This window comes from Mastigoproctus giganteus, chromosome 1, assembly GCF_048544385.1.
Source record: "Mastigoproctus giganteus isolate SK-2022 chromosome 1, ASM4854438v1, whole genome shotgun sequence".
NCBI classification, from domain to species: Eukaryota; Metazoa; Arthropoda; class Arachnida; order Uropygi; family Thelyphonidae; genus Mastigoproctus; species Mastigoproctus giganteus.
The window spans coordinates 26,573,068-26,589,760 of NC_143575.1; the positions used below are offsets into that span (position 1 = coordinate 26,573,068).

Genomic DNA, 16,693 nt, shown 5'->3' on the forward strand with positions numbered 1-16,693 from the left:
ATGCATGTCATTTTGAGAATTAATCAAATTCTCATTGTGAAAATATACTTAATTGAAAAACACTAAAATTCATTAAATCTTAAGTGACTATGACTTATTGTCTATTATGTTATTTCTTAGTACAATGAACTTTTGTTTATTGTGCTAAGAATTAACATAAACACTAAGCATTATAGTCTTTCTGGCTCCATTGGAGGATGGGTCTGGGCAGTGCCGTTGTGGTATGGTAGGCATCCAGGCAAATGCCCAGGATGCCATTTGGATAGGGGTGCTTCACCGTGTGGATTATTTAATTTTATGGGTAATCCATATGCCCTAGGCAAATGCTTGATTTGCCTAGGGCAAATCAAGCATTTGCATAGTCACTTAAGATTTAACGAATTTTAGTGTTTTTCATTTAAGTATATTTTCACAATGTTTGCCTACGGCATAAAAATATCTCACAACGGGACTGGGTATAGGGCAATATACCTGTCTAATATTCTACCTATGAACTACCCCAACGTTATTCAGTTTCACAATTCAAACCAATCAAGAAAATGATTTTTGTGGAAATACAAAATGCAGATGTGATGACTAACAGGTTCTTGAGCTGCACCTTCCCTTTTTCTGATGTTTCCAGATAAGAGTGTTTCTAAAAATCAAAATAATTCTGCAGTTATTGTGGGTTCCCCAAGTTTAAAGACACAAGCCCAGAAACTTTCTGTCATATATTGATGAAAATTGTGCCATTGATATGAAGTTCAAAGTTACACGGTTGGTAAGGCACGTAAAACGTGCCTTAGCTGAAATCTGAAGGGCGTGACAATATAAATACTGCTGTGAAATACATATAAAAATTTGTGGAAACCATTTTAAAACGCTTGACTTACCTGCTAACTTTATCTTCTGTCTTTTAAATGGATTCTATTCTCTGGTTGTATAAATACTGCATTCTTCAAAATTAAGTTTAACTTTAAACATTTAGCTTTAATTTCTCCAGAAAATTTAAACAAAATAAATACAGTCAGGTCTCCATATCATACTGAAAATTTGGCTGCTGCTTGCTGCATTCACCCAGTGAACAGCATTAGAGTAGGATGGCTTGTGACTTTTTTATGTGTCTGCGTTAGGCTACTTGTGCTTAAAATATTACTGTTATTATGTGAATACCCCATGGGTTCTAAATGAAGTGCATCTAGTAATGGACAAAGGCCTAAAAGGGCCAAGAAAATGATGACTTTGAAGAAAGTGCAGATCTTAGATAAATGTTGAGAAGGACTCACATATGCGGCCATAGCCCGCATGTTTGGTATCAATGAAAGTTCTGTACGATACATAAGGAAACAAAAAAAATGCACCTTATGTACATGATAAAAGTGGAGAATACACTGTTCATTTGGATTGAGGACCAGCGCAAGAAAAACAACTTGCCTGTGAACATTGGTATGATTTCCACTAAGGCCCTCGTTCTTTACAACAGATTTAACACCCTGTACCAGCAGCACTGTGGAAACCACTTTCATTGCCAGCAAAGGCTGGTTCCAGAAATTGAAGAGGCGTTATTCACTCTGTAATGTAAAGATTGTGGGGAGTCTGGTTCAGCTGATCACGAGACTGCTAAGGACTACCCTGTACCCTGCATGACTCAAGAAGCTCATCGACAAGAAGGGATATAAACCTGAACAGGTTTTCAGTGCCAATGAGACAATTATTCTGGAAGAAGATGCCTCAGTGCACCTATATAGCCAATAAAGAGCAGAAGGCCCAGGATTCAAGGCAGAAGTCTCAATGTTAACTAACCCTGCTTCTTCTCCAGCCTCTGAGCCCCTTACTACTGAGGAATACTGAATCCAATGATGAATACCCTGGTGCGTGTCTTGTTCTTAGCTATGTAATAAATTTTGATACAGTATTTTCGAAACATGGGTCTAATTTGTTACTCATTATTGTAAAACACAATTAAAACCTTTTAAACACATTTAAACATTTTTCTGCTAATTGTAAATGGTTGCGTAAGTGTTTAGGCATATGTAGAAAACATATCGGGCTATTTGGGCGAGAGTACAGATTTTTGCGGAATTTCACGTTTTGTGGAAGTGCTGATATATAACCCCCGTGAATATGGAGACCTGACTGTACATCACTTATAACTTCTTTAACTTTACAAATAAATTATATCAGTATCAAAACCTTTTTAAAAAACTCACTTAAAATGCATTCATTTTATTTTCACTTTCTCTGATTTTTTTTTTTTTTTTTTTTTTTTTTTTTTTTTTTGCAGCATTATCAGCAGCATACTGGTTTGATTTTCAAAACATTCATTTTCTACCTCATTCAGTGTGTTCATTATCCCCAGTGTGATGAAGAATGTGACATGTGATGGCGAAAGTGACAGAGATTACAAAATTATAATTTAACTTGCTACAGAAAATAATATATAAAGATAATAATACGATTATAGGAAGTCTGGGAAAGAGAACTCAAATGATGATGATGCTTGAAACAATTTTTATTTAAGAAAGGTGTCAAAAATGTAATTAATGCAATTGACCTTGTCAATTGCATTAATTCATTAGGAAATTGTCATGGACCTTTCAGAATTACAGGCACTAGACAATTATCCAACTTGTCTAGACATAAATTCTGCCCTGGTCATTAGCACAAAACTTGCATCTTACAAGCATAGTGGATGAGATAAATATTTTGCTGGCTTCTAATGATATATGGCATATGGGATTAGCATGATATGTAATAACACTTGGAGTGATTGCCATACTGACTACAATCAGGACAACAATAACATAAAACCAATGAGACGAGCATTGAAGAAAATAATAATATTTATACATACTGTGAATATGCAAATTCATATCCAGATTAAAAATGGGCAGGAATATTGAATCAATCCAGATATGTGACAGTCAGATATACAGACGTTGACTGTTATGAAATGTGGTAAAAGTTCAAGGAATGACTGAGTTAAAACTCAACTTACCAGTTATATCCTTTGTTCCTTCAGAGTGGCATCGTTGGGCAATTCTACACAAAGCCATTCGCTTCTACCATGACTGGAAGCTTTTCTGGAACTTGTTTACTGATGATTTTTGTACCCTCATTGCTGATGGACTTCCACCAAGGATCCCGAATGTGTCCCTTTCAGCAAAGTTTTGATAGTTGGGGATAGAAAGAAATCAGGCAGAGCCAAAGCAGGAGAATGGGGAAGATGTTCCATCTGAAGAATCCACTATTTCTTCAGAAATTTCCTCACAAACACTGATTCATAGGGCATTATCAGTGAAGCTATTTCTAATAATCCTTTGATGATCTATCCCCCCCTCCTGCACCAATTTGACTCCATCTGATTGCTGTTCCCATATATCAAAACTTTTCTGAAAAGGACACATTTTGGATAATTGGAGAAAATCTAATACATTGAGAGCACCAAAATCAATATCAAAAATGATTTTTGGATATATTTTCAACCATGGCAGAAGAGAATGGCTTCATGTAAAGCTGCCTAAGGTTTAAAAGGGGGTAAAGGAAATAATTGGTAAGTTCAGTTTTAACTTATAAAATAATTTCTGGAATTTTCTAGCTACACCTCATATAGCAGTTAGAACTTAAGATTTTTTTTTTTTTTATTTTTCTGTCAATTGAAAAACTTGATCATACAACTTAATATAGTTTTGAGGTGGGAAGGCACTCGTGTTTTTAAAATTCTTTTTATTTGAACTGTTTGTTCTATAAAATTGGCCGTGTACCACAGTTTAGGAAATTCTGCGACTGCTTTTATTACTCTACAGTTTTAGTATACCATTTATCTAAATTTAATGATGACTATTGAGAAATATGCTTTATCATATCAAGTTCAATTCTTCCCCCCCCCCCCGCACATTCCATTAAACTAGCAAATGTACCTACATTATTATTGAATATATAGCAGGGTGACAGAACAGGGAATTGAGAAAAACTATATGACTGTGCATATCAAGTTTTTTACTTATTTAGAGAGGTCTCAGTTGAAATGCTGTTGGAGACTGGAGAAAATAGTTTTTCAGCCAACATCAGCAAGCAGATCAGTATGTGAATGCCCTCATTTGCAGACATAATATTTGATGATCATATGAACTGGCACGCTATAATCAAAGTAATTGATGAAAAAAAAAAAAAAAGCCTGCATTCTTAAATGCAGCAGTTTCTCACAAAAGCAGGACATTTCTATATTTTACAGCCAGCATATTTTATGGGATTTATATATCAGTATATAGAATCATAAAGAAATATTAAATTTCCAGTAATTATATTTGTTAATATTACAAATATAATTATTATTTATATATATATAAATTTAGTCAATTGCAAACTTCTTTTTACAGGCCTTGGGATTTGATCCTGATAATATGAGAGTTTTAAGTCCAGAAGAACTAATAAAGGTCAGTACTAAATAAGCTTGAAGCAATAGTATAAGCAAAATTTGCTGCTTTTTATCTAATCCACATGGTGAAACACTTTTGCATGTTATAATGTCAAAATTTAAACTTTGAAGATTTTTCAAGTTCTTGTGTGCTAATTTTAGTCACATGAAATCAAATCCTCCCCAATTCAATTATAATTCAATAAAAATATAATATAAGGGAAACCATGTTTAATTAACCTGATTAGCTATTTTTACAAAGTTACTCATGAGCTGAATGTAGAAAATAATTTCAATATTGTTTATTAACAAAGTATTTGAATCAGCCCTTCATGAGAGGCTGCTGCTGTGTAAGTTGGAACATGATGGGATTGTGGGTAGGATTTTAAGATTGATTGTAAGGTGGCAGAGGGTTGTACAAAACCCTGTACACTTGGATTAAAACAGACAGAGGAAGAAAGGATATGGGAGTCACAATGTGTGTAGGATTCTAAGATGGATTGTAAGGTGGCAGAGGGTTGTACAAAACCCTGTACACTTGGATTAAAACAGACAGAGGAAGAAAGGATATGGGAGTCACAATATGAACAGACATGAAGTTATCTGAGCAGTGTAGACTGACAAAGAAAACCCATGGTGTCCTATTTATGATTTATCGAACATTTGCATGGTGAGATCTGTGAAAAGGCACCCATATGAGGTGCCTCCGTAGCCAGGTGGGAAGGAGCAGCAGTGCGTAGCACACGCTTCTTGATTAGACCAGGGTTCGAGCTCGTCACCACCAAATACGGAGGATGCGGAAAGGTCAGGGAATGACCACTGCATATTCCCAAAGCAATATGGCCTTAGTTGCTAATGCTCCTAAAAACCAAATAACAAACAAACAACAAAGCACCCGTATGAGGAAAGACCTCAGATATAACTTCAGTAATTTCCATGAAAAAGTTGTTAATTGTTGAATAGTTTTATTAGCATTAATAGAGGCATATGATGCAAGAAAGCAAGCTTATATAGCATGAGCCAAAAAAAAATTAAAATAAAACCCCTTCCCGTTCCACCCATCCAGTCACTCCAAATATTTGTCTAGTTCTGCCTTGAACTTATTTAAGTTGCTGACCACCACTACAACAGATGAAGGTTTGTTCATCTGTTTGTTCATGAATTTCCACACATCTATTCTACAATTGTCTTTCCTCAATTTGAATTTAGGCCCCTCAGGTGAGGAAGAATCCCATTAGCATTGAGCTTGCTCAATCCATTCAGGGCCTTATACACCTCAATTAGATCACCTCACAGGTGCCCAGTGTCCAGAAGCTGCAGTTTGCAGAATTTAAGCCTATCTTGGTAGCACCAACCTTTTGTTCTCACTCACCAGTCTTGTTGCCCTTCTCTATACTTGTTCCAGCAGCTTGACACCTTTCCTAAATGAGGCCTCCAGACCTGTATACAGTACTCAAGATATGGCCTGACCATTGCCTTATACAAGGGGACAATCATTCCCTTATCCCTGGTAGCAAAATTCCTGTATATCATTGACAAGACACTATGAGCTACTCTTGCAGACTGTCTGCACTGCTCAGAAAACTTCATATCTGACTGCACAATTACCCCAGGTCCTTTTCATTCTCTACCACTGTCAGTGTAGTACCACACAGTTGATACGTTACTCTGAGGTTACTTCTACCCATATGCAGTACTTTACATTTGTCAATGTTAAACTTCATTTGCCACCTCTCAGCCCATCTGCTCAACTTTTTCAGATCCTGTTGCAGTAGCTTACTATCATTACTGTCATTAACCACCCTGCCAACCTTCGTATCGTCTGCAAACTTAGACATTAACCCTAATATACCTTCATCAATATCATTGATAAAAACCGAAAATAACAATGGGCCGAACACTGGGGGACTCCACTAAAGCATTAGTCCATGAAGAGCAGTGTCCATTGATAACCACTCTCTGTCTTCTCCCACTCAACCATCCTTTTATCCATTGTAGCAACTTGCCCTTAATGCCATACTGCTCCAATTTGTACAGTTATGCTTTAATACTATTAATAGACTTTCTAAAGAAAGTGGGAAATGGCATTTAAAAAGTAATGATACTGTGACTACATAATAGAGTTGGGTTAAAAATCCACCAATTAAGTGACATTTTGTAAAATTGTTCATTGTTGTGTTGGGGAAGTCTCAAATTGTGAATAAAAGTCTTTTGGTAGGTAGAGCTAATTTTAAACTGTCAGAAAGAGAGAATAATAAAATAAAATAAATAATATAATAAAATAAAATTAAAAACAAATAGTAGTAGTAGTAGTAGTAGTGGCACTTGATGCAAGAAAGCAAGTGTAGGAGCTTATGCAGCATCAGCCAAAAAAAAAAAAAAAAAAAAAAAATCACACCATACCCTCCAATTGCCTGTCCAGTTCCTCCTTAAATTTATTTAACCTATCAACTTCCACAACGACAGATGGAAGTTTGTTCCAGCAATTAACCACCCGCTGGCTAAAGGCAAATTTCCGCACATCTATTCTACATCTATCCTTTCTTAATTTGAACTTATGTTCCCGTAGGTTCGTATTCTGAACAAGTGGGAGGATCCCATCAGAATTCAGCGTGCTCAACCCATTCAAGGCCTTATAGACCTCAATCAGATCACCGCGCAGGTGCCTAGTCTCCAGCCACTGCAATTTGCAGAACTTAAGCCTCTCTTGGTAAGAGGATCCCTTCATTCCCCTCACCAATCGTGTTGCTCTTCTCTGTACACGCTCAAGCAAATCTACATCCTTCCTAAAATGAGGCCTCCAGACCTGTACGCAGTACTCAAGGCGTGGCCTGACCATTGCCTTATACAGAGGGACAATCACCTCCTTTTCCCTGCTAGCAAAATTCCTATATATCATTGACAAAACCCCATGACCTGCCCTAGCAGCCTGTCTACATTGCTCAGAAAACTTCATATCTGACTGCACAATTACTCCCAGGTCTTTTTCATTTTCTACCACCTTAAGTGTAGTACCACACAGTTGGTACGTTTCTCTCGGGTTACTTCTACCCATATGCAGTACTTTGCATTTGTCAAGGTTAAACTTCAGTTGCCACTTCTTAGCCCATCTGCCCAAATTATCTAGATCCTGTTGCAGTAGCACACTGCCATTACTGTCATTAACAACCCTGCCAACCTTCGTGTCATCTGCAAACTTCGACATTAAGCCTGATATACCTTCATCAATATCATTGATAAATATACAAAACAACAGTGGACCCAACACCGAACCCTGTGGGACTCCACTAATAACATTAGTCCACGAAGAGCAGCACCCATTGATTACCACCCTCTGTCTTCTCCCACTTAACCATCCTTTTATTCATTGTAGCAACTTACCCTTAATACCATTCTGCTCCAATTTGTACAGTAGTCTTCCATGCGCAACAGTGTCAAAAGCTTTCCTGAAATCCAAGTATATGATATCAAAATTATTTTTGCATCCAGTTCCTTTGTGACCACATCATAATAACCAATCAAATTTGTCAGACAAGACTTTCCCTTAACAAACCCATGCTGTGTCTGAATTATTGCTGCAGTCTTGTCTAGATGATCCTGCAATGCATCTTTAACCAGTGACTCCATTATTTTACCCGGAACAGAAGTTAAACTAACTGGTCTGTAATTATTCGTGTCACCCTTCGAACCTCCTTTGTGAATTGGGGATACATTTGCACATCTCCAGTCCGTGGGAACCTCCCCTGAATCCAAGGATGCTCTCATAATTATGGCTAAGGGTTTGCTTAGTTGCTTTGCCGCCTCCTTTAATATAACTGGATAGATCCCATCCGCCCCAGGTGCCTTTCTTATGTTTAACTTCAACAATTTCTCCTCCACTTTGCTCTCAGTTATTACAAAATCATTAAGCACACTGCTACAATTTGATAACCTTCTTCCATTTTCAAACTGTAATGATTCCTCACGTGTGAATGTAGATGCAAAATACTCATTCAGTTGTTTTGCTATCTGAGCAGGATCATCAACAGTCGAACCGTCGATATCAAGTGGACCAATCAGATTCATCCCCTTCCTTTTAGAGTTTATATAAGTAAAGAAATCCTTGCTGTTTTCCTTAGCATCCTTTGCCAAAGATTTCTCTTAATCTGCCTTCGCCTGCCTAACCTCCTTTGTGACCTGATTACAGACTAGCTTATATCTGCCATCCGCTTCTGAGTCGCTTCATAATTTATATGCATCCCATGCATTTTTTTTTTCTCTGTCACAAGTCTCATCTGTTCATTTGATAACTATTTAGGCCTAAACTTTGAACAATATTTCTTAATAGGTATGAAACTTTTAGTAGCTTCCACGATTAATTCCTTGAATGCTTCCCACTTAGAATTTACTGTTTGTAACATCGTCAGTCGATCCCACTGTACAGAATTTAAAAACTGTCTGAGACCCCTGTACTCCCCTTTACGGAAGCAAAAACCCTTTCCTTTACCCCTGACGGTAGTTACCTCTTTGAGTAAATCCCACTTCAGCACACTGTGATCACTGCCACCTAGTGGTTCCTTTATCTGCAAATTCTTAATACACGAATGATCACTGCTGATAACCAGATCAAGAGTATTACTTTCTCTGGTTGCCTCTCGAACATGCTGCTGCAGAAAACAATCATCCAATAAATCCACAAAAGTCTGACTAGTGTGTGAGTGACCAACCCACAAGTTCCAGTCAATATCTGGGAAGTTAAAATCCCCCATTATAAGACATTCTGATTTACTGGCCCACTCTATTTCTCTGTACAATTGTTCATTGTACTCATTCGAGTCATTAGGCCTATAACACACTCCTACTCTTATCTTTGCTTTTGCAGTGCTTATGTCACACCAAACTGACTCAACAGTGCACTGTCCATCTATATCAACTGGATGCACTTCTTTTGATTTTATGTTTTTCTTAATTAACTGCATAACACCTCCTCCCTTTCTGTCCTGTCTATCCTTTCTGTACACATAGTACTCCCCAAATTCCAGTTCTGCATTCCTTATATCTTTGTGACACCACGTCTCTGCTATCCCAACAATATCCGCCTTTGATGTCTTGACCAACACTTCAAATTCATCAAATTTATTTACTATACTTCTAGCATTGGTATACATGCTCCTATGCCTATTCCTTGTTACCCTAACACATCCCATATACCCAACTATTCCAGGATGACTGCCATCCGTCCCTGAAACCCCCAACACCCCTCGCTCCAGGTCGCTTCTTATTCTAATAGAAGTTGTGCAAGAATCACCTTCACCTCTGCCTGCGGTTACTGTTAAACCGCAGTTACTGTGAAGGGAGTCAAATAACCTATTTGACTCCCTTCTCATGTAAGTACCTATCCAGTTGACCTCTGAATCTTCCCAAGAATACCCTAACATCGTTTTCCAACAATTAAACCAGCTATGCTTTATGACTGGAAAGTTGTTGGAGAGGCCTTCATCCTGCAGTGGATTCAAAATGGCTGATGATGATGATGCTTTATGATTTGAGATACCATCTTATTTTGAGGAGACTAGGTCTTTTCTTCTGCAGAACAATCACAGGTTAATATCTGGAATGTAGTGACACTGTTATTCCTTCTTTTCAGTGCTTCTAATTTTATAGCCTTTGCCACTTTTGTTAGGATTCCATAATCTTAGTGACACTGCATTTTATTATCAAAAGATAGTGTGTAAAGGCTCTCTGATCATATAATAAAATTATATATTTTTTTAGGTGGAGTGCTATTGATTTAATTTACCTCCAAACCGTGAGAATAAAACTTGGTTACCACTTTAATATCATTAAAATAGGACTGGTCAGATTTTTTTGTTAAGCAAGATCTACTTCTAATTTTATCAGAACTCAATGACATGACTGTATGGTCAACTTATTCTTTTTTTTTTTTTTTTTTTTTTTTGCTTGTCACTACCAAGTGAATAGTTTAAGGTTTCTGTTTGTGAGAATGTATAACTAACATCATATTTGTAACATTTACCCATTTCTATAATTGCTACAGTGCCTTAGCTGTCCACTGGGGATCTGCAGTTGAAGTTTTGCTAATATTAATAAATACACAAATAGGAAAAGCAGAGCATTTATTGTGGTGCTCAAAAAAAATTGCATCTCCTCATTTTTTAGGTTGTCCTTATACTGGCAGCTAACAGCTGAAATAGAAATAGCCGAAAGAACATAAGTAATAACAATACATATATGAAACTGTTAATTGTGAAAAAAATTACTGTTGTGCCTTATGGGTAAATATACAATGAACTAAGTACTTTTCTCCAAAATAACAGCATGTTACTTATGGTTCATATAATAACAAAACTTCTATGAAAGCTTGATTTTTTTTTTTTTTTTTTATTACTTTGCTCACACTAGAATGACAGGCAGCTTTATATCCAAAAAAAACACGGCATATTGCACACTAACATTTCATTGTCCCACCCCTTGCTTTGATGACTACTGCACATTGTGGTTGCATCGACTGGATTGGGTTCTGAATGTATTCACGGGAGATCCCAGGCTAGCCAGGTGGGAAAGTGCCTGCTTGGCAACCAAAGGTCGTCGGTTCGAATCTTGCCTCGAATCCTGATCAGAGTACTGCAAAAGCCTTGGGAGGTGCATTATGGCCACAGAAGCCAATGCACCAACAACTAACTAAAATAAAAAAATAATAAAAAAATAAATAAAAAATGGTACCAAATACAGATTGTCTCCTGCAGCTCTCTAGGTGTTTTTGTTCTCTTTTGTATTACTGAAACACCCATTTTGTTCCAACAATTTTCAGTTGGATTGAAGTCTGGACTGTTGACAGGCTGTTATTTGTGCGAATTGATTTATTCTTCAACCAGTTTTGCACCTGTGGACAATAAAAAGAACAAAATAAATTACACGTATTTAAGCAAGAGTGCAATGTTTCATAAATTGAAAACTTCTGCTAATTTTATGAAGTAGTACTTTTGGCTTTAGCTCTGTGAAATTCTTCTCGTCTAATAGTCTGCTGGCTGTTCGAATCATGCAAGTTAAATTTAGATTCATCAGAGAAAATAACAAATTTACACTGATCTTCAGCTCAACTAGCATGGCTTTTTGTCCACTTTAGACGATGGACTTTCATTTTTGATATTGAAAGTGGCTTTTATTTGTTTATTTTTTTTTTTTTTATTGGGCAATGTGCGACTAATCACAATGAGTAAAGGCAGCTGTGTACTGTTGCAGTACTTTCTTTTACTTCTGTGTCCTCCTCCCATACTGTTTTTAGATCAGTCAGTGAGGATCTTCTGTTTGGACATACAGATGGACCAGAAATTTGTTTTGCATTGCAGAAGATATTTGTGGACATCCACTTCCTTTCTTTCTGTTTAGACTGCCACTGTCTGATAATTTTCATAATGAATGTGCCACTGTTGGCTGATTACAGTGAATACTGTAATCAGCTTTTTTACTTTTAGCTATTTCATTTGTAGAATGTCTCACTGCATTCAATGCAACAGCAACGCTTTTCCTATGTGGTGTTAATTGTGAAAATGCAGTCATGTATGGCACGTCATCATCTAAAAGAGCTTGTAAGAGATGGATGATGCAGTAGTGTAATGCTATTACAAAAGATAATGTATTGCAAAATTACACAGAAATTTGAATTTTGCAAGTGATACAATTTTTTTTTTTTTTTTTTTTTTGAGCACCATTGTAAGAGTAGCGAAAATAGGACCTCACCCTGTGTAATGCCAACATTGACTTCATGAGTTACTGTACATACCAATATTCGCTTTCATAAAGAAGTGATACCAGAAAGTTGTAAGACCTCCTTTTATAAATAAATAATATTCACACCTGGAATACAGCCTATGTTAAGTGTAGCTTGGAGATGTGATATTGGACACAGTCATTTTATCTCCTGCTTCAAAGGCATTTAGAATTTTAGTAATAGTAATGAACAGGTTAGTAGCATTGTTAAAATGAATTGTTTCCATCTGCTAAAGCTATCTCATTCATAGCTGGTTTGTTAAGGGGAAGTCTTGCCTCACCAATTTAATTGGATGCTATGATGTGGCCACAAAGGAACTGGATGATTAAAATAATTTTGATATCATATACTTGGATTTCACGAAAGCTTTTGATACTGTTGCACATGGAAGACTACTGTACAGATTGGAGCAGTATTGCTAAAGCTATCATTCATAGCTCTTAGTTAATTATAAGATTTGTTTTGTAAACTGCCATATAAGAAATAATAAAAGGAAAGAATTAGACATGATTCTAAAAAAATTATAATGGTTACTATTACAAACTTATAACATTAATAAAAATGTAATCAGTTTTTTTTTGTGAAATGTGTAAAAGATTTTAATTTGAGTTTTGCAAAATGAATGCAAGATAATTTATATTTTTAGATATATATCAGTGAGGAAAATTCATCAGCTAACCACTTTGACTTTAAGAAGGCCCTTGATCTTCTCAGCTTCATTAAAAAGGTAAAGTGTTCTTAATTACACTGGATAATAACAAAGTAAGGTATTATTATATTACATATTTTTCAGTGCTGAGTTTAAAATCTTATTCAATTTCATCTAGTACCCAATGTTTTTTCATAATATGCAATTATTCCTTGATGTTGAGATAAGAACAATACGGGCACTCCCTGGCTTATGTAATACTCGACTTAGAAATTCGACTTCACGTAAGTTTTTGCCGGCCAGTGCAAACTTAAAAAAATCGTGGAAGCGTATTTTTCATCCCATAGGAATGAGTGGAGTTATTGAGAAAATACCGTAATGTGAACCCAATAACACATTGTGTTGTGTTTTTTTTTTTTTTTTTGGTAATTCATTCCAAGACCTTGGAAGTTGAAATTTTTGCTATATAACTAAGCTATTTATCTCTCTAAAAGGTCATTTTTATAATGGAAATTGCACTACACTTTGATTATTACCATATGTTCCTTTATAAGAATCAATTTTTGAACGCCTTTGTTAAAATTTTCTAAAACACATTTCTGGAGGTCACTACCATAAAACAATAAAAATAATTTTCACTTTCCAGTTTATTGGGCTTTTCTGTTAGCGCAATCTATTATAAACAGGTAGTAAACTCAATCATTACATTTGCGATAATACCAATAACTAGAATTCTGTGGGTTTTTACTTTACAGTATGAAATGAGTTCCCCATTCACTAAAATCTTCAATCGTATAAAAAACATAACATAAATAAATTTTCAGAATCTTCTCATCATTCATATTTACTTATTACAACTTATTACAATGGTGAAGGGAAAGGGACCAAGGGAAAGTGCAAGTGCTGGCAGTGCTAGGAAACGAAACAAAATTGATTTAGAAATGAAGATGATTAATCAAGAAGTACGAAGCAGGACAAAGTTTGTCATCTTTTGCATGGAACTAGGTCTCACTGCTTCAACAGTGAATACTATTTTAAGGGATAGTGTGCATATAAATGAACATGTTAAAGGATCAACGCATTTAAGATCAACAGCGATCACAAAACAGCATTCAGGTGCTATATCGAAGATGGAAAAGTTATTAATCATATGGATGGAAAATCAGATTTGGAAGCAAGTACTCCTCAGTCCAGTGGCCATTCAAGCAAAAGCAAAAGCAAAAGGTATTTATGAAGATATTAAGGATAAGTATAACCCCAAGCCAAGTTCGTGGCAAGCGACAGGTGGTTTAATAGGTTCAAGCATCACCGTGGTTTCCAAAACATTGAAGTATGTGGTGAAGTCGCCATTGCCAGTTCTGCAGCTGCAGAGAAATTTTGTGATGTGTTGGAAACAACTCCTTCTAAATGGCCACAGCCCTCATCTTCTGCAGCGGCATGCTTATCAGCTGGAGAGTGAAATCTGGCAACGATGCTTGAAAGGAAAACTTGCTGACGTTATGCCTGTCTCCTCTCTTTTTTGTAATTTTCCCCCTGCATGAGATAAAAAAATTTAATAAATAAATCTATTTACATATTCGTTGAACATTTCTTTTTTGCTTCAATCAAATTCAGCGTGCATAGTTGCAATTGCTGCGTAAGCATTTAGGGAAATTCCGACTTACGTAACGTTCCGTGGAACGCAACCCTTACGTAAGTCAGGGAGTGGCTGTACACATTTGCAATTAGTGACATGTATAATAAAAAACATCATTAAAGGTGGGTCCATACCATAACACACATTTCATGTGTATTAACTGCAGTAGCAGCACTCAAGACTGTTGCCCATGAATCATGGTAATTTATGGTATGGATTTGGTGATTACTGCACTTCTTTACTCTGTTGTTTATTTAAATAGCAGGCAATGTGAGATTAGGTAGTAGTCTGTTTTTATTTTATGCATTAGGATCAGAATGCCATAATTGTGTTTTTTATCTTGTTCTTTCAACTGTCAGTGTTATCAATCTTATAAATGTTGATATTCTCGAGATGCATTTTGTATGTGTATGGTGTGTGTACCATTAAGTCACAGAAGAAACTATTACATTGTTTAGTGCAGTTTTTTCATTACTACATAGTTGAACATTAGAAAACAGGCGTTGGGCTGCATATCACTATAATTTCTTGGAACAGCAGGTTGGGCTTGCATATCACTATAAATTAGACTGTAATAAAATAAAATAAAATACGATATAAAATATATACATAAATAAAATTAGTAAATTAATAAGAGGAGTTTACCTCAATATAGTACGTAGAACACTTCCGTATGATACTCTCCAGAAATTAAAACGAAAAAATCGACAACTTACCGGTACATTAGAGTAGAATATAAATAATTAAATAATCAATTTAAAACAATTAAAATTCAAATTAACGTTTGAATTAAAAGAATCTAACGAAAATATTCAAAACGATTTTCCTTCCTTAATTATTTATATTTCTATTATTTCTATTTCTGACTCCTGTTCTCTCTCTCTCTCAGGGATAACTCAGAAATTTTTTTTTTTTTGGCTGTTGCAGCAAAAGCCTCAGGCTTCCTTGCACCATATGGCTAATTATTATAATAATAATAATTTAACCAGTTTTTCGGTTGTTACAAGAAATTATAGTGATACTACATAGTTGAATTTTAAGACAAACTTTAGACTTCATTATTAAAACCGAATATAACACATCTCATATTTCACAGTGTGAGATGTTAATAATGATGCCTAACATATAAATTTCAGTTTGTCTTAAAATTCAACTTATTTAGTAATGATGCAGTTGCACTATGCAATGCCATGGTTTCAGTTTCACATAGTTTTAGGCTGTCTGCCCTAAAATTTTATTAGTCATAGAAGAAATTAATCACTGCTCAAAAACGGACACCTCTCTTTAACGGACATCTCTCTACAATGGACATTTTCAAATTCCCCAACTCTCCTCTATTGGTTTTAATGTGTTTTCAGCTTCTGTCTAGGGGACATTCTCTGTAACGGATGCGGACAGGCAATCTGCACTGTTTCGTTTAGATTAGCACTTAATTTGATCTCCCAATAATGGACAGCGGGCAAGCTCACGCCCTTTTTCTAGGAACGTTTCTTCCACGTATTGCCTCAATCGTGTGTTTATTTTCTATTTCTGATTCTCTGAATTTTATCAAGGTTTGCGTCGTGGTTCTAAACCCTTTTTCAAGAATTTTAAGGCACATGTAAAACTTCTGATGAATTCGGTGTGTGTGTGTGGGGGGGGATGATTTTGTCGGCCTTTTGTCGTTTGAGTTTTCAGTTTTCTTCAGTGTCGTGTGAAGTGCACAATGTCTTCTCGTAAACATTTAACTTTAAAAGATAAAGTCGAACTCATTAATGCGTATGATCGGCAAAAAAATAGTGTTCGCAATCTCGCTGCAAAATTCAAAATCGGGAAGATGCAAAAAGTAAGCGACATCCTAAAGAAAAAATAATGAACTGCTCAAACAATTTTGGCAACACGTAAATGATCAGGTTCAAAAATCATTCCCGAAAACTGTTGGACTTCAAATTGGCAATGTTATGTATGAGTGGATTTTGTCGGCCTTTCGTCGTTTGAGTTTCGGTTTTCAGTTTTGTTCAGTGTCATGTGAAGTGCACAATGTCTTCTCGTAAAACATTTAACTTTAAAAGATAAAGTCGAACTCATTAATGCGTATGATCGGCAAAAAAATAGTGTTCGCAATCTTGCAATCTCGGGTTCAAAAATCATTCCCGAAAACTGTTGGACTTCAAATTGACAATGTTACGTATGAGTGCTCTTGTCGCGCACGTGCTAAAAAAATTCCCATTAACGGGCCTATTATTAGGGAAAAGGCTTTGG

At 35.9% G+C, this 16,693-nt stretch overlaps 1 protein-coding gene across 1 annotated transcript in view; it reads left to right on the plus strand.

Annotated features, from left to right (window-relative positions):
• Nup133 (nuclear pore complex protein Nup133) overlaps window positions 1-12,909 on the plus strand; it is a 390,085-nt gene extending 377,176 nt beyond the window's left edge. The window contains exons 29-30 of the mRNA XM_090386292.1: window positions 4,359-4,415; window positions 12,814-12,909. Coding sequence (XP_090242418.1) covers window positions 4,359-4,415; window positions 12,814-12,909 — 153 coding nt within the window. The remainder of the gene's footprint in view (window positions 1-4,358; window positions 4,416-12,813) is intronic.
• The last annotated feature ends 3,784 nt before the right edge of the window (window positions 12,910-16,693 follow it).